This window comes from Sphaerodactylus townsendi, linkage group LG13, assembly GCF_021028975.2.
Source record: "Sphaerodactylus townsendi isolate TG3544 linkage group LG13, MPM_Stown_v2.3, whole genome shotgun sequence".
Classification (NCBI taxonomy): Eukaryota; Metazoa; Chordata; class Lepidosauria; order Squamata; family Sphaerodactylidae; genus Sphaerodactylus; species Sphaerodactylus townsendi.
Window position 1 is genome coordinate 21,626,188 of NC_059437.1, and position 24,841 is coordinate 21,651,028.

The 24,841-nt window shown below is 43.5% G+C and overlaps 1 protein-coding gene across 7 annotated transcripts in view; it reads right to left on the minus strand.

Annotated features, from left to right (window-relative positions):
- The window catches only part of GRIA3 (glutamate ionotropic receptor AMPA type subunit 3), a 221,850-nt gene that overhangs the window by 58,076 nt on the left and 138,933 nt on the right, over positions 1-24,841 (minus strand). For all 7 annotated transcript variants that reach the window (XR_007246017.1, XM_048514048.1, XM_048514049.1 and 4 more), the window contains exons 7-11: positions 21,027-21,194; positions 18,268-18,372; positions 15,625-15,732; positions 14,545-14,751; positions 5,592-5,968 (exon numbers count right to left, since the gene is read on the minus strand). Coding sequence is in view for 6 of the 7 variants with exons in the window: in XM_048514048.1 (XP_048370005.1) it covers positions 5,592-5,968; positions 14,545-14,751; positions 15,625-15,732; positions 18,268-18,372; positions 21,027-21,194 (965 nt within the window). In the remaining variant the exon portion in view is untranslated. The remainder of the gene's footprint in view (positions 1-5,591; positions 5,969-14,544; positions 14,752-15,624; positions 15,733-18,267; positions 18,373-21,026; positions 21,195-24,841) is intronic.

Genomic DNA, 24,841 nt, shown 5'->3' on the forward strand with positions numbered 1-24,841 from the left:
AAGAGGCTAAAAGCTACTATGGACAGGAGGGTCTCATGACAGTTTTGCTGCTCATTCAGTGAATGTTTTCTAAAAAAAGCATAGCTCCTATTTAAGAAAATGCCATTTGTGCTAATTAGGGAGATGCACAAATATTGCTGGGACTGGAAGATCTGTGTTCAAATTCTTTGTCCATGAAGTCTTGGGGTGAGTGTGAGGCCAATCTTAATTCCTCATCTGAATTAGCCTCAGAGAGTGTCAGGATATTCAGGACTGATTCACGTAGTTAGGCGCTTGCTTCCTAAACTTTGAAGAACTGCGTAAATGTGAAGCAGCTTTTTGACACTAGCCAATGCAGGCCAGTTGGCTGGAATCTTTGGAATGTCACGAAGATGCTTTAAAATCCAAGCTGTACAGAGGTTGTTCTGCATTGTAATTTGTTGATTGTCACTGATGGCTATACAGGTTTTTAGACTTCAACCCAGTGGTGGGATTCAGCCGGTTCGCACCAGTTAGGCGCAGTGGTGGCGAACCTTTGGCACTCCAGATGTTATGGACTACAGTTCCTATCAGCCTCTTCCAGCATGGCCAATTGGCCATGCTGGAAGGGGCTGATGGGAATTGTAGTCCATAACATCTGGAGTGCCAAAGGTTCGCCACCACGGGGTTAGGGCGAAGCGGTTGCTAAATGCGGCCAGCTGCTCTGAGGAACCAAAACTCCATCCTTCCCTCTCCCAGGGGAGGGAGAGCAAGGGGGCTTTCAGAGTCCTGTAGCAGCCAGCTGCTCTGAGGTGCTAAAAGCCCCTCCTTCCCTCTCCTAGGGGAGGGGGAGTGGGGGCTCCCCTAAAGGCCACGCCTCTGGTCCAGAGGTGGGTGGCTTAATCTGCAGCCAGCCAGCCCGCCCCCTGCAGGGGCCTCTGGTGGCTGTTGTCCACCCGGTCCTCCTGACCCATGCTGGAGAAAGCCCCCCCCCCCCCCGACTGTGCAGCGGCGGCCAGCTGGTGAAAGAAGCCTGGCCCATTCAAAGGCCAGGTGGCTGCCACCTTCCCTTCCCTTGCCTCCCACCAACCCAGTATCGAAAAGGGGGAGTGTAGCAGCCAACTAAGTGGGTGGTGAGGGGGCGTGGTGGGGGTGGGCAAACCAGCAGTTAGATCATTAGAATCCCACCCTGATTCAATCCCTTTTTATTTTGAAGAGTTGTGGCAGCATTTGGGAATTTGTCTGGCAAGTGCTAGAAACTCACAGAAAATAATGCAAACAAGCCACACAGAGTAAACTTTGTGTGGCTCAGACAAGAGGTCTGATGGTTGTGTTTGTGCCACTCTGCCCCCATTGGTTTCAGTAGAACTAGGATTTATAATCAGTTAACAGCAAAATCGTATCATTTATTGGGAGAGGTTCAGTGGCAGAGCATCTGCATGCCATGCCAAAGATTCCAGGTTAATTCCCTGCATTCACTGTTCATGTGGAAGGTCCTAGGCTTAACCCCTAGCAGGCAGAAGGCCTCAGGTTCCGAACCCTGCATTTCCAGTTGAATGGATCAGATAGCAGGTGATATGAAAGGCCTTGGCCACAGCAGCTGGACAGCCACTGAAAGTCAGAGTGGACAACACTGACTGTGATGGACCAATAGTCTGATTCAGAAGATGCCATCTTCCCATTTTCTTCTCTTGCAAAAAAATTAATTAGGTCCAGCGTGATGTAGTGGTTAAGAGCAGGTGCACTCTAATCTGGGGAAACAGGTTTGATTCCCTGCTCTGCCACTTGAGCTGTGGAGGCTTATCTGGTGAACTAGATTAGCTTGCACATGCCAACACAGCTGGGTGACCTTGGGTGAGTCACAGTTCTTCTGAGTTCTCTCAGCTCCACCTACCTCACAGGGTGTTTGTTGTGAGGGGGGAAGAGAAAGGAAATTGTAAGCCCCTTTGAGTCTCCTTACAGGAGAGAAAGGGAGATATAAATCCAAACTCTTCGTCTCCTCCTCTAATATTTCTATCCCTGCATTTTCTAGCAATTCAGATTTATTTCCTTTGTTTATACCCCGCCTTTCTCCCCCAGTTGGGACCCAAAGCAGTTTACTCCATTCTCTACTCCATTTTACCTTCACTGTAAAACAGGTTAGGCTGAGTATTTATAACCAGCTCAAAGTCACTCAGGCAGCTTCTATTTCAGAGTGGTGATTCAAACCTGGGGCTGTAACTACTACACCACACTGCCCGCATTAGAAAGAGAGGGTGTTTAATTCTTCCTGATGTGCAGCTTCATCAGTTGAATGGATCCCAGTGGTGTCATTAGCCCTAAAGGTATAAGGATGAAGCCCCTTCCCTTTGAGGGACAACACACGCATTGGGGGAGGGGGAATGAGTCAGTTTTGATTGGCCCAATCATACAGGGAAGAAAAGTTAAAGACCCTCTTTCTCAACACCCCCCATGCAGCTTTGAGCTGAATTAGGCCCTCATATAAGCATAAGCATTTTATTGTCATTGTGCACGCACAATGAAATTTACAATATGACTTAACTATCATTTTAATATGACTTAACTATCATTTTAAAATGCTGTAAGGATTTGACCATGGATCTTCCATTATCTTTCCTATTTTGGCCCAATTAGCCAGCTAAACACACGAGATTAAATGTATCTATTCTCAGCTCTAAAGCATAAACAGGTTGATCATATTTAGTATAAAAACGAAGATATATTTTCCTGGATATTAAATGAGTATTTCTTCCACCACTCAATGGTTTATGTCAGCCCAAAAGTAAATTCATGTTGTTTACTATGTTCAACACCATATCCGTAACCTCAACAGAGTTATTGTTTGTGACAGATATTGTCAACATTTTGTATCAATTTCTATTTTAAAAGCTTTTGACTCTTCAAAGTGAACAGACAAAATGAACAGGGGAAGTCTCTAATGTTGCAGACTCTGTTGTTTTTTTAAAAGGGGGAAACACAGCAATCAAATGTTGCTGCATCAAGAAGTAGGGTCACCAGGATATGGAGCTGATGGAACAATTCATGCATGAATTAATTTTTTTTTAAAAAAAACAGCACAAATTATGGCAATGCACATTATAAGGACAACATGGGTCAAAGCCACAGGCGGCACAAGGAAGAGGACACTCAGAGAATCCAGGTATCTTATCTGGGTTGTTTATGTTGTTTTAAAATATCATACAGATTGGAGATAGAAAGCGAGTGGAAGAGATATCACTCTGAAAGGGAAAGAGCATGTACTTGGCTTGAGCTTCAACTGTTAGCTACCTTTCACTGAAAGAACTGGAAGTAGCAGGGATGTCAATCCAGACAATACTGTGCCAAGAAATTTTAACACTTCCGCCTTCCTCTGCTTTTCCAACATCACCTCTTTTCACCCCCAGAGTTGCTATTTGCTCTATTAGGAACAAGATACTGACAACCAGGCTCTTTTTCCCAGTGAAGCAAGTAACAACTTGGATGATGGGGAGTGGTGAGTGGGGGGAGAGACTTAAACTCCAGGCCTAGAGCTAGGAGAAAGAGTTAAAGGACATTCTCCTCTGTCCTGATTTGAATCCTCCATAATAGCTGCTCTCTGCTGTTAAAAATGGCTGCAATAAGCCCACGGGATGATGAGCAAACATTTCTAACTGCAATGAAGTTATGTTGGCATGCACCACTCACATGCAGCAGGATCCCCTAGGTCCGTGGTGGCAAACCTTTGGCACTCCAGATGTTATGGACTACAATTCCCATCAGCCCCTACAATTGGCCATGCTGGCAGGGGCTGATGGGAATTGTAGTCCATAACATCTGGAGTGCCAAAGGTTCGCCACCACTGCCCTAGGTTCTAATAATGTCCTGACTCCCTCCCCACACCCAGTATGCTCAGGCATCATAGTATAGCCTCGTTGGTACATTCCCATACCCCCTTCCAGCCTGCCCTCTCTGCTTTGGCAAGGGATGTGAACTCAAAGCTTGAAATCCTTGTCTAAACAAACTGGAGAATGCTGCGTGGCACATACAGGGGATTGATTTGATGGAATGGCTGGTGTGCTATCTAGTGGTGACTAGGGGCGGTGATTCAGGAAAACCAAACCACACCAAAAACCTGAGCGTTCGGCTGAGCCAAATAGCCCCAAAGTGCTGAAAAAGCAGAACATGATTTGGCTTTTTCAGCTGGAGCTCAACCCCCACTCTCCCACCCCACTGCCATTGCTCAGGTCTACATGGACGTGGGAAGTGGTGGCATAAATGTTTTAATTAGGTAAATTTCGGGTTCACGTTTTGAAAACCTGAACATATTCTATTTAAAAAGCCAAATAAAGCAGGTGGTTTTTGATTTTATTTACATTCACCAAAAAATTTCCAGGTTTTTAAAACTCAAACTGAAATGTGGTGGGAAAAAGTTGTGCTCGCCCCTAGTGGTGACCTGAAAAAGCAAGGCTCTGTGCACACTGGGGACAATTGCGGCTGAAGATATTAAAAGCATGTCACAAATTAAATAAATGTTAAACAGATTACTTATATTAAAGCTTTTGCTGTTTGGCAAAAATCTACAGGGCCCTTGCCATACGCCCACATCATATTATGGTTTTATACTAACGTGCAGCCGGACATATTTTGTGCAGAGGGGGAAATAAATTGTGCAGTGGGAACCAAGGGCAACTGGTTGCACAAGGGTTCATAAGCAGCTTGGCTGTTTCTCAAAAAGAAACTGGTTGATAAAAAGAAGATAACAGGAGTCAGAAAATGAAGATGAATCCTTCCTTCCTTCCTTCCTTCCTTCCTTCCTTCCTTCCTTCCTTCCTTCCTTCCTTCCTTCCTTCCTTCCTTCCTTCCTTCCTTCCTTCCTTCCTTCCTTCCTTCCTTCCTTCCTTCCTTCCTTCCTTCCTTCTGTCCTTTTTGGTTAGAAAAAGTTCCACGGTGTGTGTATACAAACCAGAAAGCATCTGGCTATAGGTCTGACCTGCATTCAAAAGCCCTGAGTAAATTCATTTTGGAGAACATGCACACAGTACGCTACAAAACTTTTCTTCGAGGGTATATATGGAGAAATGAAGAGATGAAGATATAAGAAATGGATCAAAGGGTGACTCGGAGGGAACAGAGAGAGAAGAAAAGACAGCACAGAGGAAAACTGAACAGGCTAGCATAAGCTATGGTGATCAGAATGATGGGTTTTTTAAAATGCTGTTGCATGTGGCTTTGCAGGGAAGCAGCTCTTGCTTTGCAAAGCAAAAAGAAAAAAAAAGGTTATATGCACCAAGCAGATGACCGTAAAATGAGATATGCAGCAAAAACACGGTAACCCTCCAAGCATTGCTGAAAGATGTAAAACCCGATGCATTTTACAGTCTCGACATGGTGTATATAAGTTCTGGCAGCAATGCGTGAACGCGCAGCATTGAAAGGCAATACCGGCCACACCTTTTTAGTATTCGGGGTGGATGTGTGGGTGTGGGAGTGAATGCAACGGAGGCTCAATGGAAGACGTTTAGCATTGTATGGAATGTCAAAATAAAATTTGGAATCCGTAAAAAGGTTGAGAAAGAAACATATATGCACCATGGCCCCAGCGGGCGACCATAAAATGCAAAAAGGTGATGGGAGTGTGATATGAAAAAACAAACCTTGGAGAAATATCGCATCCTTGCTGCATAAAGGCACCCAGGGAAAACCAAAGGCTGTTAAATATTCCAAACTCATTTGGAGGGTCAGGAGGGTTCTGAGGGTCTCGGGGTTCTTCTTGGTTGTCTTCCAAATGCCACTCGTAAGGGCTGAAGCGACTGACTAGGAAAAGAACCACGCTGACACCAATGTAAGCAAAGACTATACACATCCATATTTCATAAGCCAAAGGATCCAGAAAAGAGAAGACACCCGGCTTAGACTTCTGGGGCTTCTTGATCATGATAGAGATGCCCAGACTCATGAAAGGCTTGGAAAAATCAATGACTTCTTCTCGGACCAATGTTATGGTGAGTGGGGCCACGGCAATGTCGGCTCTCTGGAAAGACACAACACACAAGACAGAGAAAAGAGCATTAGAGTTTAGCAACCAGATAGCTTGGTGTTTCAGATTTCTTCACTGAAAAGTCCACCTCTCTGGACATCTGATAGAAGAAGAGTTTGGATTTATACCCTGCCTTTTTTCCCTGCAAGGAGATGCAAGGCGACCTACAAACTCCTTTCCTTCAACAGATACCTGGTGAGGTAGGTGGGGCTGAGAAAGTTATGAATGAACTGTGACTGGCTCTAGCTGCCTTCATGTGTAGGGGCTGGGAAACAATTCCACTTTACCAGATAAGAATCTGCTGCTCATATGGAGGAGTGGGGAATCAAACCCGGTTCTCCAGATTAGGGTTTACATGCTCGTAACTACTGCACCACATTGGTTAACATATATAGTCACCATGTGTACAGAAATGCACATCACAAGTATAGCAATTTACTTGTGCATTTCTCTGCAGCGGAACCCTCCCGTGACCGCTGCGGAGCCTTTGTGTCATCACCCTGCAAATCTGTAAGAGCAGCAGCTGTCCGTATACGTCATTTTCTGTCGTAGTTCTCACCTTATTAAATGGCCCGCCTGTGAAGGTCATCCCCATCTATCATTTGCAGTATGTGCAAAACGGAAATGTTCAGGAAGGTATTTTTATTCAGGGGTGATACAGGGGTAGCAGAACGAAACAGCTCAGGAGGGTACATTTATGATGGAATAGGATTCTAGTCCCGATTGCAATGCTTATTATATGGACATACTGCCTTGCTTTTTCTGCGTTGCTCTCTCCCCTTTTAACCCATTATCCGCAATATGGTACATCATGCCCTCAACCTTCTGTTTTCTTAGTTCTCCAATTCTGTATTCCTAATCCTCCTGCACTGTTCACTGGATGCCTTATGCTGTCTCTTAGAATTATTTTCATACTTTGTAATCTGCCCAGAGTCTCAGCAAGAAAGACAGGCTATAAATAAAGTAATAACAAATCACCAGGAATCCTGGACCATATTCTGAGATACACGCACAGCGTATGCACAAGTGAGACTTCCTGGGGCTTTATCTGACATGAAATTCACATGTGGCTGTATGTTGCAAGGAGCAAGAGAAACAGACAATACTATCAATCTACTCATCAAGTAACTGCTGATAAGCTTCCCCAGACCCCCAGGATTTACCGAAATGGCTTGAAAAGCAATAATTCAATGGAATCCAGGTATTCAAATTACTTGCCATGTACAATCACACGGATACCTCCAGATTATAGATGGCTGTAAACCCTTATTCTGTGATGTCTCAGTTATGATTACATCAGATATTACCCACCCACACACTTTTGAGTCTATCTTCAGAACCCCAAGGGCTCAAGCCTGCTCTATATAAGAAAACCAGGAAACTGGGGATTCTTTGGCTGTTGTTCTGTGTCTGAATTACAGAATACACATTGACTATTTATCCAAAGGCGTCATCATATTTTGCTATAATCTATTGCAGTGGTAGCCAGTTTGGTCCCCCCCCCCCCCATTCTGAGTGAAGGCCAAAGTTGGTGTGAAACTGTAAAGATGAAATGGCTCTACATTTTTCCTGAAAAGTAGAAATGGATCTCAAGAGGTATAGCTACAGAAATAGGGTTAAAAAAATGAGGTTATGTATGGAAGTGACAAATTTTCCAGCTCTGAAAACAGTCGTTCAAAAGAGATGGTAACAGAATCACGGCTAGGGGAAAGGGACTGAATGTGCGTCTTCTGGGCAGGTTCTTTCCAGAGACAAACAATCCTGCCCCTTCTGTAGCACCCTCCTTTTCTAGTGCCTGCCTTAGCTGGTCTCTGATTTGCAGGTTTCTCTCCCCCTCTTCCGGAAATCTGTGGTGAGATTTCCTATCAGGATTCCAAAGACATGAGGTCACTAGAAGGACTGAGAACATTATGCGGAGTATTTTTTGCTCTGTCCAAGTGGCAAGCCATTCCTCATCCATCTGAAGATTTACTGTAGCCCACCCTGATTTAGTTTCTCATGAGAAAATATAGGCAAATTCTATCCAAAGCTAGCATGCCATAAAGCATCTGAAATACGAGCAATGTGTCCAAGTTATAAATGGGTGTGGAGCCTTAGTATGAGGCAAAGGCAACATCTTTGTTAAAGGACTCAGAAAGCTAAAAGAATCACATCTTTTTCACAAGGTGCTCAGACTGAGGTAGACAGCTATGCCCTTTTATCGTCATCAAACCCCTATTAAGGTAGGTTAAGGTAAAAGATGCCAGTCCAGAATCACACAATGAGGGACAAACAATAATTACAAAGTCTGTGTGTGCCCCAGGTCTTTATTCATTTGTGTATTATGGAATCCATAGGTCAAGATTGTGGTCCCCACCCTCTGTCAGATGTAACGTAATGATGTGAGAGTTGTCGATTCTCCTCAATTTCTGTGCATGACATGCCCAATCAGCACTGCATGTGCAGAAGGTGCTTCCAACTTTCCCTTTGGTGTTGACCATTTTTCCTGACCTGAAACATTCTTGCAAGGAAAACCATGTGTTGTTTCCTGGTCACATAATGAGAAGCCAAGAGTCATTGGAAAAGTCAGTAATGCTAGAAAAAAGTGGAAGGCAGCAGGGAAACAGAAAGTCCCAACATGAAATGGATTGACTTTAAGTACAAAGGAAGCCATGACCATCAGTCTACAAGACCTGAGCAAGACTGTTAACGTTAGGATATTTTGGAGGACTTAGAATTGACTTGACGGCATTTAACACATACATGTGTTCCCTGGGATACATGTAGGTTTCCCCAACAGGGCCATTAAAGTCTCCATGCTACCCTGGCTCATTACAACCCTGTCCAATAATATTAGAGTAGAAATATATCTATGGTTTTGGAGAGTCAAAAATGGCATTCCAAATGTGACTTCTGGTCATACAATACAGCTGTGGTGCCCTGAGCAACACAGAGAAGAAGAGTTGGATTTATATCCCCGCTTTCTCTCCTGCAAGGAGACTCAAAGGGGCTTACAAACTCCTTTCCCTTCCCCCCTCACAACAAACACCCTGTGAGGTAGGTGGGGCTGAGAGAGCTCAGAAGAACTGTGACTAGCCCAATGTCACTCAGCTGGCGTGTGTTGGAGTGCACAAGCTAATCTGAATTCCCCCGGTAAGCCTCCACAGCTCAGGCGGCAGAGCGGGGAATCAAACCCGGTTCCTCCAGATTAGAGTGCACCTGCTCTTAACCACTACGCCACTGCAGCTCCTTGGGAGGATGGGCTTGTTTTCAGGCCCATGTGTCCCCATCAAAAATATATCTCCCCAGACTACTCTAGTCCAAGCAAGAAAAAAAGAAAATATTGGGGACGGGGCGGGGGGCTTTCTGGTTGAGGAATCAATAGAGGGGAGAGTGTTAATTTACCCTTTTATAGTTACATGGTCCCAATCTATATTCCTTCTTCTTCCACAGCTGCTTTTTGCAGCTAAATTATACATCTGGAATTCAATCCCAGATTCTCAGCCTCATGTATAAGTTGTCCTGAAAGCAGCAAGAGAACTACTGTACTCCAGCTCTACGGGGCACATCAGGGTCACTGATGAGATGCTTGTCTTCTTCACCACTGTTCCTTCTCTCAGGAGCTGGGGATTACTGGCACGGGGAGGAACCCAGTGGTGGGTACCTTTCACATGGACTGCTGGTTTCTGATTTGTAAGCACGGCACACACTGCAGCAGGTCCCATGGTGCTAAAGTAATGTCAGAAGAGATCCCAGTGCAGGGGAGTGCTGGCGACACTGTAGGAAATAACTGGTTTGCCATGACAGGTAAGTGCACAGGCAGATGAATTATGAATTACACAGTCACTCAGTTCAGCTGTGGGTTTCCACCACAGACCAGAACTGGGTCTCCGTGCCTCTTAGTGCAGGCATTCAAAATTAATGGCATGCATACAAAATGCGACAACCACTTTTTGAGACAAGACTCTCCGAGGCATTGGGAGAAATGCACACTTCTGTTTTCAACTTTTTATAACAGACTTCTAAGCTCCTGAGAGAAAGCAAAGCTGTACCACAGTGAAAGGCATAATGAGCCATTTCACAGGACTGCTCATCCGCAAAGTGTCTCGGGTGCATTTTATCATTACACCTCTTGCTAAAGACTGTCATATGACTCCACATTTGTCCTAGGCCTGTGTGTATGTGATCTGTCTACCCACTGTGATGCTGCCCTTTTTCAAAAGGAGCTCAGCGTAGCATCTTGGCTCCCCCACCCCCCGCCCTTCCCCATTTTAGCCTCAGAGCAATCCAGTGAGGTAGACTGGGCTGAGAAACAGAAGATAATTTAGTCTCATGGCTCTGCAGATCTGCACCTAGATCACTCCAGTTCCACACTAATATTCTAAAGACTACTGAATACTTGAAGCTGCCTTATACTCAATCATACCATCAAGGTCCATATTGTCTATTCAGACTGGCAGTGGCTCTCCAGGGTCTCAGGCACAAGGCATTTCATATAACCTTATACCTGACTCTTTTAACTGGAGATGCTGGGAATTGAACCTTGGATATCCTGCATGCTAAGCAGATGCTCTACCACTGAGCCACAGCGCACTGAACCATTGACCCCCATAATCCTTGTAACTGCAACATACTTCCTAACAAGGCCAGATTCATAGAACTTGCCACAAAGTAGAATGCAGACTAAATACAGAAAGCATAAGCTACTTTCTGTAGTGGAACATAACTTGTCTTCTTCCCCTCTCCCTGCAGCCTACTGATCTACCCAAAATGTAGGGGACAGGGGCCCTCAGAAACAGCATGATAGGCAAACTCAGTGTTTGTATCAGGAAGGGCAGATTGACTATTTATCAAAAGGCGTCAAATTACACCTCCCTTTCCACTGACAAAGAATTGAATTCACATCCAACCTATGGGTTGAAGAAATAAGCATTGATATCAGTACAGAAAGCATAATTCTAGGCATTATGGCTGCAAGGGAAGATTTGAAATTAGGTAGGAAAGATTCTGGCTAAATCTCAGAAAACAGAAGAGGTGTCACATGTAGATTTCCAGAAACCAGAGATCAGCTTCAAAGCCCTGCATATTTTTTACACCCTCTGCAAAATTCCAGACGGAAACACATTTGCAAAATAAGCAAAGACTGCACACATTTGCATAACTGATAGAAATTTATAAAGGGTCACCTTTCCTGATCACAGAGGTCCAAAAGGTCTCTCAAATGTTTGCTAGCTCTGTTTTTTATTCCTGCATGTCAGGACAAAAATCTGGCTCCAAAATTGGGGATGCATCTGACCTTTGGACACCTGAATGCTGCAGATAGTCAAATGCAGATATAGATTTTGGGAGCAAACCACCCATTTAGTAGCAGACCAACTGCAAACAGGTGGGTGAAGGGTGCTTTCGCCTGCAAATTCCTATTCCCACTAACTTCTCTGAAACAGGGTTGACTCCTCCTATCTGGAATTTCAACTGTGGAAAAAATAGCTTGGGAAAGGTGTTTTCAGGGTTAAATTGGTAAGAAAAGGAAAGATTAAGCAATACTTCCTTCTCCTGCTGCCTCTCTGCTACCAAGTCATTCTCCTCTAATTCCTACAGCCACATTTGCTTCCACTCAGTCTGAAACACAGGGATCTATGCTTCCCCATTGGAGGTTTTTATCTCCGTTGAGACCCCAACTGGGGTGTTCTTTTTGGAGTAGCCACAAAATAAAATGCTCTCATTGTGTTTCATCCCCTCAGTGTCTCCTTTCAACTAGGCCATCAATCATCAAGTTTGCACTGTTGTCACATCAAAGACCTGTGGCCTAGGAATGCATCACATAAGCATGCTACTATTGCATGCGTATCAGGACTTCACATGCGATAGTCCATTTGTGTGATGCACTGGGTTTCTGCAAAATCCATGATTAAATCCTCCTTGCCAGCTTATGTCAGATATAAATTGGTATTGACTGCCACATGCCATCACAGCAGCTGAGATGAGAAGATAGTCAACATGGACGAGGCTTCCGACATGCTCACAGAAATGGGGACGGTTATGATTTCAAAGCAGACAAATAGCCGCTCGCACTCAGCAAGAACATTTTCATCACACAGGCTCCAGGTGTTTAACAAATCCTTTCTGAGTGCAAGTTTGTTCATATCACTCACCCACATTTTTATTGTGGATAAGCATCAAGCCTTTTGAGGTTAAATACATGGTCAGACATGGCACGGCAAGCTGATCACAGTGTCAGAACACAACACAGCAGTCTCGGCTTCACCTCCATTTCTCTAATCGCCCAAAAATGCTTTGGTGAGGAAGCTCCTCCTCTTGTTGAGCCAACTTCTGCTCACCTATGAACTGAATGAATTACTTCTCACACTGTTATTGGTCCATAGAGGGGGGAAATGTTTCCTCTACTTTGTCAGACTCTTTTAAATATGCCAACAGCACGCCAGCATTAGGCCCCTTCTGCACATGAAGAATAATGCACTTTCAATCCACTTTCACAATCGTTTGCAAGTGAATTTTGCTATTTTGCACAGTAAAATCCAGATGCAAAGTACATTGAAAGTGGATTGAAAGTGCGTTATTCTGCATATGCAGAAAGGGCTTTATAGATCCAACTTATTTATTAATGTTTTATTTTCTTTCACAATCTGGAAACTGAAATCTTGGAAACTGATTTGTGGTAGTGGCCATTTCAGGGATTTGTACCAGAGAATTTTCAGCATCCTCCCCAAAGGATTATTTGGGAGGAGTAAAGACAAATAAACCAGAATTCCTATTTTTTACCATCTGTTATCATCTGTAAATCACCAGTCCTATTTTGTTCCTTTCAGGCATGCCTTATTAAAACCTGTGGGTATTGTTAACACTGTCAGAATTTTGGGTTCACCTCCCTCCCAGGGGTCTTGAGAAGTTCAGTTTCAGAGAAGGAAATGGATGCATCTTGTCTGCAATGCACATGCGTGTCAATTCCTCCACATGAACACTATGACACTGGGCAGTGCCATTTCATACACTGTAGCTGCTAAAGGATATTTTGACCTGTGCATAATCTTTCATAGTACAATAAACATTTTTCTAGGATATCTTTTGAACACACAGCAATCTGGCTTCTGAATCAGTGGAGGACAGGATATTGTACAGTAAGTGAACACAGCACGCGAAAAGGGAAGACTTGTCGGCCATGAGTATTAGTATAAAAGACACTGGCGGAATGAGGGGAAGAGCGGGAACTTGTGCCCTAGGCACCCATTTGGATTCATCACTGGGGGGGGGGGCAAATTCGGCCAGCTGCTCCCTCCCTTCCCTCCAACAGCGAGCCTCCTAGGAAAAGTGTGGCATGCTGGGCTGTGGAGATTCCCTCCCCCAGGGATGGAAGGCCAAGAAGGTGGCAGGAACATGGCTCTTGTGCTGGGCAAGGGAGGGAGGGCATACTCAGAAAGGTGCTGTCAGCCTGGCTGGGGGAGGCATGTGAGATACAGTCCAGAGGTGAGAATCTAGCACATGAGGTCAGGAGGGCTGGGCACTGCCTGCTGTTTTACACAGTGGCCAACCAGTTTGCCCCAGAAGGCCAACAAGTAGCATAGATCCCAAGGCCTTTCCCTGGTGTTGCTTCCTGGCACAGGGTTTCAGAGGTTTATTCCCTTTGAATGTGGAGGTTCCTTTCACTCACCATGGCTAATAACCATTGATGGACAGGTCCTCCATGAATTGATCTAAAATTATAATTATGTATGTGTGTGTGTGTGTGTGTATGTATATATATGTATATATATATGTGTGTGTGTGTATATATGTGTGTGTGTGTGTGTATAAACCATCTGCTTCTGCTGGACTGAACTGCTGCACAGTATTCTGCAACAAATTTGTCGACAAAGGGAAAATGTGATATTTACCCCTCAGGTTAATATCCTTCCTCCCCTCCCCTCCAACTCAGAAATAGACCCAGAACATAAAATAGGGATTTTTGCTTCTGCTTTTGGAAATGATGAAAAGGAAACCACTTCTCGAGGGGGGGGGGGATAAGCTTTATATCTTTTAGAAGATGGAAAAGTTTCAGATGAGGAAAGCATGAAAGAACAGCTTACAAAATCCTTCTGCAAAGGTAGCATCTGCTAGGGTTATGTGAAAGCAGGTTTATATTTTAGTATTCTGTCATGTAATTTTGAACAGCAGTAACTTAGCATCTGTGTTTGGGGGGCATCAATGACAAACAGGCCCTTTTCGTATATTTTATCGCAGATTTCAGTTAAGATCCAAAACACAGAGGGTGTTTACAGGTATGATCATGAATTGTCTTTTGGAAAGACAGCCCCCATAGCTGGGAATGTGAATCAGTATTCTAGAAAATCTAAATTCTGCATATGCAGGAAAATAAGTTCAAGCAATTTTTCTTTTGAGAACTGGGTGCAAAACCATCATTTTGCATGCTCTCACAAACACACTGCCCGTTCCAAATGAGATGTTTTTGTTTGCTTGCCTTCTTGAATGTAAACCATTGAAAGTGCCAATAAAGCTTTTTGTCCCGACTGCAGCTTATTCATGTGTTGTTTTACCAAAACCACAATATATGTATGAATGCTTTAAGGGCAACTTACCCCATAGACCAGCTCACCCACCATGCCATTCCACATCTTTGTGTCAGGATCCCTCGCTCCATATTTACCATCAGGAACAATGGAAAGTTCATATTTTATTCCAACATGTTTTGCAATTTCATAAGCAAGATCTACACAATAACCTTCGTATTTTTCATTTCCTTCTTTTTGGTCAGGGGTCTGCTTGCGCATTACATAAGGAGCTTCCTGTGAAATGAGAGAAAGGAAACAATATCAACAGACTTTTGATTTAAGACATGTCAATATAATCTAATTCTCAACATGGCCTCATCTGTGGATACTTAAATCTATGGACAGGGTGCATGTAGAGAGAACAGAGATTATTCCACAAACCTGGGTGTGGGGGTGGAAAATTAAAAACAAGGGGATTAAATCCTCCCAAACAGAGAAGCCTTGTCTTACACAGACAATGCATCTCCATCAGCTCGGCAGCATTCATCTGTCTTGCACTATGTGGAAGATGGAGGAGGTGAGGTGCTACTGTGCCAGAGAGGCTATGGCAATGCAGGTAGCTAGATGAGGAAGAAGGTCAGCAGCCACCATCATGGCAGGAAGAGGAACAGACAAGTGCCCCTGGTGGTGGGGAGGGGGACAGGTAGACTGCTGAGGAGAGAAGTGGGAAGAAAGAGCTTGTGAGAGGATGGTGGGTGTGCAGAGCAGGGGAGTGGGCAAGCAAGGTCCCCTGTCTCTCATGCTGCAGGTAGGCAGCCAGGTGAAAGAGTGGAGGGGAGGAAGGATAGAAATTGTCTGGTGTGAGTCTCATAGCTCCCCACTTTTCTTCTTTAGTAATGTTCCAGATGTTTGAAAGGACCTAACTCCTAAACCACTGCACTGGTACAATGGAAGTGATATTCTAACATGTTTTGCAAGGTACAAGATAATAATAAACAGGGTTGGGGGATCTATGACCTTCCACCCAATATCCCATACCCTTTGGAACTTTCTCAATGCAAATATAAGGGCTGTTTAAAATAAGGGCCAGCCAAGTCAACACCCAGTCAAGCATCCTGATCTAAATCCTGAATGAGCTAAATATGAGCCAGCGGCCATGGAACTTACGAGGATGGTGGTGACTACAATGGTCCTGTTCTCTACCGACGAAGTGTCATTAGACACAGATGGGTCAATTGCGGGCACAAATCTTTCATATTCATTCCAGTAACCAGCCTACCAATGAAAATTGCATATGTTAATGCCACGTTAGTCCCATGTTAAATATTTTACCAACCATTCTTCCAACAGCTGGTCTTCTATAGGGAGAAATTAAAATATTTTGCTGATTGGTAGTCCAAACAGATTACATAAATTAATAGCAGAAAAAACAGCATTTTTAAAACAGTTTAGGAAAGATTACATGTTGGAGGATTAACATTCTCCTTTCTTTCCTTCTTCTCTCTTGGGGTATTTGGAGCTATTTTGGAAGGATGAGTTGCACGGAAAGAGACTTTTGCAAGTAGTTATTGTACTGCTTTGTATTATTTCATTCATATATTGTTATATCAGTTTTCATTACATGAAGAATATAAAAGAAGAAGTATAAATGCCTACATAGCTATATAATTTAAGCCCTTAAACCCAGTTTTTACAAGGGGGTAAAAATGATATAAGGGAGTCTGCTCTCCCTTCAAAAACGCCATTCTGGTATAGTGCTTACAGATGTGGACTAGGATCTGAGCAGTGGTGTACAGAGCCTAAATGGTGCCCGGGGCCATTACTGCCTCCCCGTGCCCCCCCAGATCCCCGCTCCCCATGCCCCACTTACAGGAGCCAGCAGGGAGGCCAGGGGTAGGCATGGCTCGTGGGGTGGTGGTGGCTTGAATGGGCACCACAGTGGCAGGCTGGCTCCTGGGCCAGCCTGTGCTGTGGCACCCACCTGGGCCACCCGCCATGGCAGCCTATCCCCTGCAGGCCAGCTCCTGCCCTCCCCATAAGCTGGTCTGCAGGGAGGCTGGGAGTGGGATGGTGCTCAGCAGTGGGCAGCTTGGGCACACACCATTTTGCCGCCCCCCCCCCCCACATACACACATGTGCTCCCATGTCCCCATTATCAGTACTCCAATTGGATCGGAGTTCAAAATCTTTCCATCACAAAGCTTGTCAGTTGACTTTAGACCAATTGCAAACTCTCGGTCTAACCTAATGCATTAGTGTTGCCAGTCTTCAGATAGTTAGACTAATACCACTCTGCACCAGTAGCTGGTAGCTCTCTCGAAACCAATATATTTAACAATATTTTCTACATTACTGACATGATTTCTTGTGATAATCTTACTTTTTTCCTTATAAGTACAGTTGCACATCAGAAAATTGCAATTCTTTTCGCTAAATAAATTTCAATGAATTAAAGGCTTTTATTTCCAGAGATTTTTTATATACAATATATAGAACTCAAATATTCAAACCTCAATAACAAACAATCCAAAATTTTTAACTATGCAGCAGTGCCCTCATAAATATACATTTACTTGGGCATTAGAGCATTATTAGCATTCAACATCATGCTAAAACAGTTTTTTGGGGGTAATTCGCCACCGTTTAGGTTTAAATTTCTTGGATACTTCTTCCAGCCCAATAGTAAGAGTAGCTCCCCTGGAGTACAACCTGTCTGTGCTAATGCACTTGCGAAGCTCCCAGAACTTAACAACATCACTCTCTGAGACTGTTGTTGTATTGTATCCTCTCAGGCTCAGCAATGGACTTCAATGGTCTTCAAAGGGCTCTTCACTGAAGACCATTGCAGAGCCATTGCAGTTAGCTTATCCATTGCAGTTAGCCTATCCTTTGTTGGACTGGAGGCAGTTGTATGACAGACCCCAGGTAGGGACTGGTTCCCAAGCATCGGCTTTTGTCTTTCCTGATTAATTTAGGAAAGGTGAGGCTGGCAGTTTTGCAAGTCAATGTTGGCAAAAGACTTGTTCAGACAGATTCTTTTCCTTATTGTTATCACTGAGCCAATACAGGGGATGGCGCCCACTTTGGCACTGTATTGCTAGGTACCTCTAAGGTTCTCAGGACAGGTAGAGACACTGTATCCTAAAAACAGCACCCCCATCCCACATGGGTCTGACTGGTAACAGAAGGGCTGAAAACCAAGGTACAGCTTCCAGGCCAAATCGGATCTGTGTCCTAGGTCATTTTCATGTTGCCAGTTGTGGCAAGCAATCAGAGAGCCAGTAGGAGGCAATCCATGTGGCATTAAAATTTTGCAATATTCACAAGAGTGGCATAATTTGATTTCTATTGGTTCATAACATTTGTATCTTCAGACGCTACAGAGGTACGCAGACTAATTTTATCCATAAGGAAAACCCTGAGGGGCAGATTGTTCTAAGAGATGGGTTGTGGTGGGTTTTCCAAGCTGTGTGGCCGTGGTCTGGCAGATCTTGTTCCTAACATTTTGCCTGCATCTGAAACGTTAGGAACAAGATCTACCAGACCATGGCCGCACAGCCTGGAAAACCCACAACAACCAGTTGAATCCGGTCATGAAAGCCTTTGACAATTCATTGTTCTAAGAGAGACTCCTTTGACTGCTGCAACTCAGTAAACTTAAAGACAAAGCAAAGTTTTGAACCCACAGTTCCCTGGTTTTCCACATACACTATGGACTTAAAATCTTGCTTTTGTTTTAAACAGCTGATGACAGTATCCAAACAAAACATCAATTCTTGGCCACAGCAAAATAGAGCTGCTCTATCTTACCTTCCGCGGTCCACCAGGTCTCATTTCATACACATCAATTGTATAATTAGTTCTACGTCCATAGGTATCAAATTGGATATTTCCAGTCATTCCTTGCACTTGAACCTTAACATGACAAATAGAAGAGAATATAAGACTTCTAAAGAGTTTTAAATATTGTATCCTTTCAAGGGGCTTTCACCCACTTCTGTTAACTCTAGGAGGAATTTATTCCTTCTATTTTTCTGCACTTTATTTATTACAGTTTTATAACAGTAGATTGAAAGAAAACAGGATAAAATTTTATCTATCAAAAGAAACAATGATGAATAACAACAGTGGAGTTATTAAAAAACAAAAACAAACCTGCACTTCCAGAGTAACACATTCACCAGAAAGATGCATCTGTAAACTATAAGGTTTTTCATATAAAAGAAAATGGACAAGAACATTCAACAATTATCAGTGGTCATTAAATGATATGTGGATGATTTTGCAGTGTATGAATCTATCATCCACACGCTAGTGCCCAACTTCCACAAATGCCTCCAATTTGCATATATCACGACTTACTACTCTTTGATTAATCAGGTTTTTAAATAAAATATCTCCCAAATTCTAGCTAGCTGCTGAGACTCAGAAGGGACTTGATTAGCAACCCACTTACCATGTCAGTGATGGCAGACCCACTGTGTGGTACTGTGCTACTGTAATAATTCCCCAAGTACCAAGAACAAAATGGACATAACTAACAAAGGCTAACTACTGTCACTGAAACAGTATGTGGCTTGCTAATCAGAATGGAAAATGAAACTAATTTAAAGCAATTGCTTTGTCCCTAAGGGGCTGTGACAAAATAATGATACTATTAAATAAGGGAACATCACCAAATTCACAATTGCTCATGCTGTAATACATGCCATTTCCTTGGAATGTTTTTTACATCTACCCCATTTCACTGAAAGGAAGTTGAGCAGAGGTGCAGTCCTGCGCAACTCGTGTTCATCTCAGTGAAGATTATTAAGTAGGGAAATAACACTCTATACAGAGTGAATGTGGACAACCATTGGCAAGTTCTTAGTACTGCCATTTATTTATTCATTAAGGCACCGTTAATGTACTTTTCAATGCACATGAAGACAAGTCCCTGCTATGAGAGGCTAACGTTCTAATATTTGACAAAGAGAAGTAGGCAGGAATCAACAGCATGATAATTTCAGTTCATTTCAGTTAAATGTGGTTAGGCTTAGTTTTGACACAGAAGAGGTTGTGCAAAAAGCATCATGGGAAAAGTCGGGGTGTGAGAAGGATCAGAAGAAAGGGAGAGGAGGAACTGCAGGTATTTGGGGAGGTTGCCTTCTTCCTGGAATAAGGAGCAACAAGGAAGGAAAAGAGGAGTCCTTTGAAGGAATTGTAGGTTTTTGAATGGCTGAAGGTGGTGGAGCTGGAGAAATGTAAGTCACGAGCAGAGGTATATCAGGACTGGGGAGAAGAAAAATAAGTAAAGGTAAAGCCATGGAGGGCTCTGAAGATAAGGATGAGTTTGGGCTACATCCAGGAGAGCACAGGGACATAGTCTGGACAGTAAGAGAGATTAATGATTTTGGAAGTAGAGTCCTGAATTCATGAGGCAGGCATGTAGCCAGTTGGCAGGGCAGTCTTGTGTACTTACCCTAAAGAAAACTTCAAACTTCTGCAGTCTCTGAAGGCATATCTACACTGGAGGCTTACATCCAGTTTTATATACCAGTTTAACAGTAATAGCTCCCTCCTCTTCCCTGATCCCAAGAATTGTGGTTTGGTGAGGATAATGAGGATTGGAGATCCATTCCCACCCCCACACTCAGAACTACAGTTCCCAGGATTTTCTGGTCAGTCACCATAAAAGGAACAAAAGCAGGTCCAGTCCTACCCTAGGACTGCTGCTCCATCATTGGACTCTAGGGTCGGAACCCCTTCTGTTCACATCTTCCCCTTGCTACTGTAAACTTCAGTAACTTTAATGAGACTGTTGGATCAGGCAAAGTAACATATGAAATGTTCTGCTTTGCTTCACTAATCTCCTTTACTCCAAACTTCCCTTCCCAAACCTAGTCCTTCCACTTCCCATAAACTTTCCCTCCTCTCTGAGACCTGCTCAAAGAGAATCCCCAATCCCTTACCATTCCTTCTGTTCATCTCCCCCTCCCCCCACAACTGTATAATTGTAACAATACTAAGTCCAACTTTCTGGACAAGCATGAGGGAGAGCCAGCATGGGTAGCTGACTCTAATTTGGAGAATCTGATTTGTTTCCCCACTCCTCCACATGAAGCCTGCTGGGTGACCTTGGGCCAGTCACAGTTCTCTCAGAACTCTCTCAGTCCCATATATAATGCAAGGAGCCTGTTGTGGGGAAGAAGGGAAAGTAACTGTAAACTGCTTTGAGACTCAGTATCACTCAATATTGCCTGCTCTTGATCTTGGTGGGAACACTTGCTTTGATTTAGTGGGAGGGGGCTATGACAGGTTCACAGACTCAGTCCTAATATCTCCAGTAGCTACTGTCAATCAGAGCACTGGGTTGGGTGGACTAATGGATTGACTCAAAACAAGGCAGCTTTATATGCGAAGCAGGGTGTGCGTACCTTTTTGATTTAAAAAAGGGCAGCCCATTTGATATGAGATGATCAAATTCCTTGCTTTACAGTTCATGCATGGCCAAGCACATTTCCAGATGCCCTGAAGATAATCTATGCATTCAGTATATGGCAAGTTTTTGTTGTTCTTTTTGTCCTTACCATTTTCAGTGCTCTTTCTATATCGATTCCTTGACTCCAAGGCACAGCCGGGTTTGCTAAGCAGTCTCCAGCACTTCCTCTCCGGGAGACGTCAACACGCTGCCTTCGGAGGTACCGGAACGCTTCTGCTATGACTAGTATGGCATCGTGGGTCAGTGCAGATGTATACTGAAGAGGATGCAAAGACAGTTTGACAAACTGCATTCTGGGAACGGCTGGTGGCCCATTGTTCCCTGCTCCCTTGGAACAGCCACCCTGACTAATCTCTACTCTTTCAAATGTCAAACTTCATTTTGCAATGACATATTGCACACTTCCAACTCCCCCAACCAGTGAGAAGTTCCTGAGGTATTTCTAGGGTTATGGATTCCTGTAAAGGTGACTGAACTTTGAAATATTTGATTTATTTAGAAACATGCAGTCAGTGGGGTAAAGGAACACCTTCAAAAGCTGCCCCACCCCCATTCATCACTGCATAACTATATGAGCCAATTTCAGGATGAATTTCTCTCTCTCCTCTCTGCTTTCTGTGAGTCAAACTAGATGAGGGAGGTCTGTATTCAGCAAACTGAAGTGCTTTGTCTCTCTAAACAGCATCCAAATAGGGACAATCATTGTGTGGGCAGAGAGATCCAAACTCTTGCCCTCTCTTTGTGGGACAAAGAGATCTAAACATGTTCGGTCTCTGTCATTTCCCATCCTGAAATGACCTTTTGGGGCAAAGATGTATGCAGTCTGTATCTTTAATCCCAATCAGTAAATCTCTGGGGTCATTCCTGGTTAGGAACTCACAAATCAGTGTGTTTGGGAAGAAGGGATAACCTCTTTCCCCTTCAGTCCCAATCCAAATTGGACCCATATGGTTGCTAGTTTGACTCTCCCCTCTGCTCCTTTCCTTAGCTAGAAACATACCGCCTTCTCCAAATTCTGATGGCATTCCACTCAAAAACAGAAAGACTTCCAAGGTACAGGAACCCCTACCTACCCATCTTCTCCTTGCTGAAGAAACATCAACCAACCTTTGTGGACTACTAAACCAGCCATTTTGCCTGACAAAGGAAGGTCAACTAGCATGCAGCAAAAGAGGTTGCCCGTTGAGAAGGACAGGTTTCCATTTTCAGCTCCTGTTTCCTTATTTGAAAAAGGATAGCCCACCTTTCTATGCCAAAAACATGTTCAGGATGGTTCATATAAGACATCAGTACAACAGAAACAGAACAATGAACAATAAAACCAGCATGAAGAATCCATTTGTGGGTACGGTAATATACACTAGAGTGCCATTATCTCAGGCCCAAACCAGACATACATTGGGAGTTTTGTGTTTGGAGCTCTGAGTGATTCTTAAATTTAATTTTCAGTCTTGCAGAGGCCTGATTCGGATTGAGAATGTGGTATATGGGAAAAGTAACATTAAGACTTCACCACCATGTAATTTTCTCGAACTGAAATGGTCTGGGGGAGTAGCCAGTGCAGGGGCAAACAGTCCATTTAACATACAGGGATATTTCCCTTTAGGCTGTGGTGGGCTACTGGTGGCCAGGAGCAAGCAGAAATAAGCAAGCACTCATCACAATGGTTAACAGAAGGAAAACTTATACTCTCCATCAACAGTGGTAATTGGTATCAGTTCACCAGTTGTGCTTTCCCTCAGTGCTTTCAGTTTTCAGGAGAAAGAAATGAGTGAGCTAATGCCCGCTGTTTGCACTGCTATGCTAGGTGTTCACCTGTTACTCTAATTTAGCCCTTGGCTTGTGGCATTCTTGCCAAATGATGTGGGCCAGCACCGATGTAAAACAAACTGCTAGTCCTCATTATTTGTATGTAGCATTAGATAATGAGCAATTTTCAGCAACATTGTCGTTGCAAAAAGCAATCTTACACACAGATTTCTTTCTTTGCTTTGCCCTTTTTTTTCTTCCCTGTTTAAACAATGAGTTAGCCACTATATGAGCTAGCCGGTTCAATGTTAAAAGCAAAGCAACCATGAATCACATCTCTCTGGACCATATTTTCTATTAGCACAAATATGAGGCCAGCAATAAATCTCTTCATTTTTCTTTCTGAAAAAGAACTTTCTCTACCTTCTCATGCTGTTCAAAATTACAGTTCTTACCGAGGTGATAAATCTGATAAACATTCCCATTCACTGGGAAAGAAAGATCTCTAAATGGCATTTTTGGCCAGTGAGCTATATTTTATTTCAAAGAAGGAGGTAGAAACCTCTTCAAAACCGATTTCATATCTTTAGGAACACATTGCTTTTTCAGGGTCAGTATCCTGTTTCTGATAGATTTTTCTAAAGAGTAATTAACTGAATCTTCAGAGCTCCCAAAGTCACAATGGACACAAAACCAGCTGTGAAATGCTTACTTATTCTAATTATCATATTTGGGAGGCAAGGCAGCATAGTATAGCCTGATCTCATCAGATCTTGGAAACTAATACTTGAAAGGGAGACCACCAAGGAATATTCTGTAGAGGAGGGCAATGGCAAACCATCTCTGTTTCTCGCTTGCCTTGAAATCCCCTCCTGGCATCACCGTAAGTTGCTGAAATCTGACAGCACTTTATCCACACACACATTCTATCCTACCCATTCTACACAAAGCTTGAGGAAACATATATGGTTCTTTCTCTCTTCCTGCCCCATGCCCCCATTCTATCCGCACAACTGCTCGGTGTGGTAGGTTTGTCTGAAAGAAGGAAGCAGCCCGAGGTCACCTGGCAAGTTTTCATAGCAGATGGAGAAGTTGGACCCATGTCTCTCAAGTCATAGTTGGATATTCTAATCCTTAAACCATGCTGGTTTTCTCTACGAGTTACTAAAAAAAAGTTCCATTGCATTAGATGAAAGGGGGCTCTCTCATCCTCCTTTCCTCACAGGATTGCTGTGCGGATAAAGAATAACAACCATCCACTGCCCTGACCTTCTTGAAGAAGAAACAAAAATATCCTATATCTGAAGCTAATCCTGTCCCCCATATGGATCGATAGAGCCAGAGAATGGTGCCAGATTCAAATAGGTAATTTTTTTTTGCAAAATACTATGGTGTAGTTGTTAGGACATTCAGCTAGGCTCTAGGACACTCAGGTTTTAATTTCCCATCTGCCATGGAAGGTTGCTGGGTCAGTCACACTCTTACAGGCTAACCCATCTCACAGGGTTGTTGCAAGGATAAAATGAGGAACAGTAAATAATGTAAAACATGTTGAGTTCCTATTGGGTAGAACGGTGGACTGTAAATGAAGTAAGAAAGTAAATAAATATGGGGTGCTGTGTGGTTTCCAGGCTGTATGGCTGTGTTCTAGCAGCATTCTCTCCTGACGTTTTGCCTGCATCTGTGGCTGGCATCTTCAGAGGATCTGATAGTTGGAAAGGAAAGCAAGTGGAGTGTATATACCTGTGAGTAAAGGTCAGTAGGTGAGAGCATCTGAATAGGAGTGGCCTGGCAAGTGAGTAACGATGAAGTGACATCTGAATAGAAGTTGTCTGGCCTTTTCATGGTTTCTTCCAGATTACCCACCTGGACATAGAATATTATTTGAAAACACAGAAATTCTGGACCACTCTGACAACCACTACGTCAGACTACACAGAGAAGCCATTGAAATCCACAAGCACATGGACAATTTCAACAGAAAGGAAGAAACCATGAAAATGAACAGAATTTGGCTGCCAGTTTTGAAAAACACTAGAGTCAAGACAGTGACTAATCAGCTCCACACAGACACAGGATGACTACAGACAATCAAAGGGAACAAAGGCCAGACTACTTCTATTCAGATGCCTCACCTATTGACCTTGCTATCTC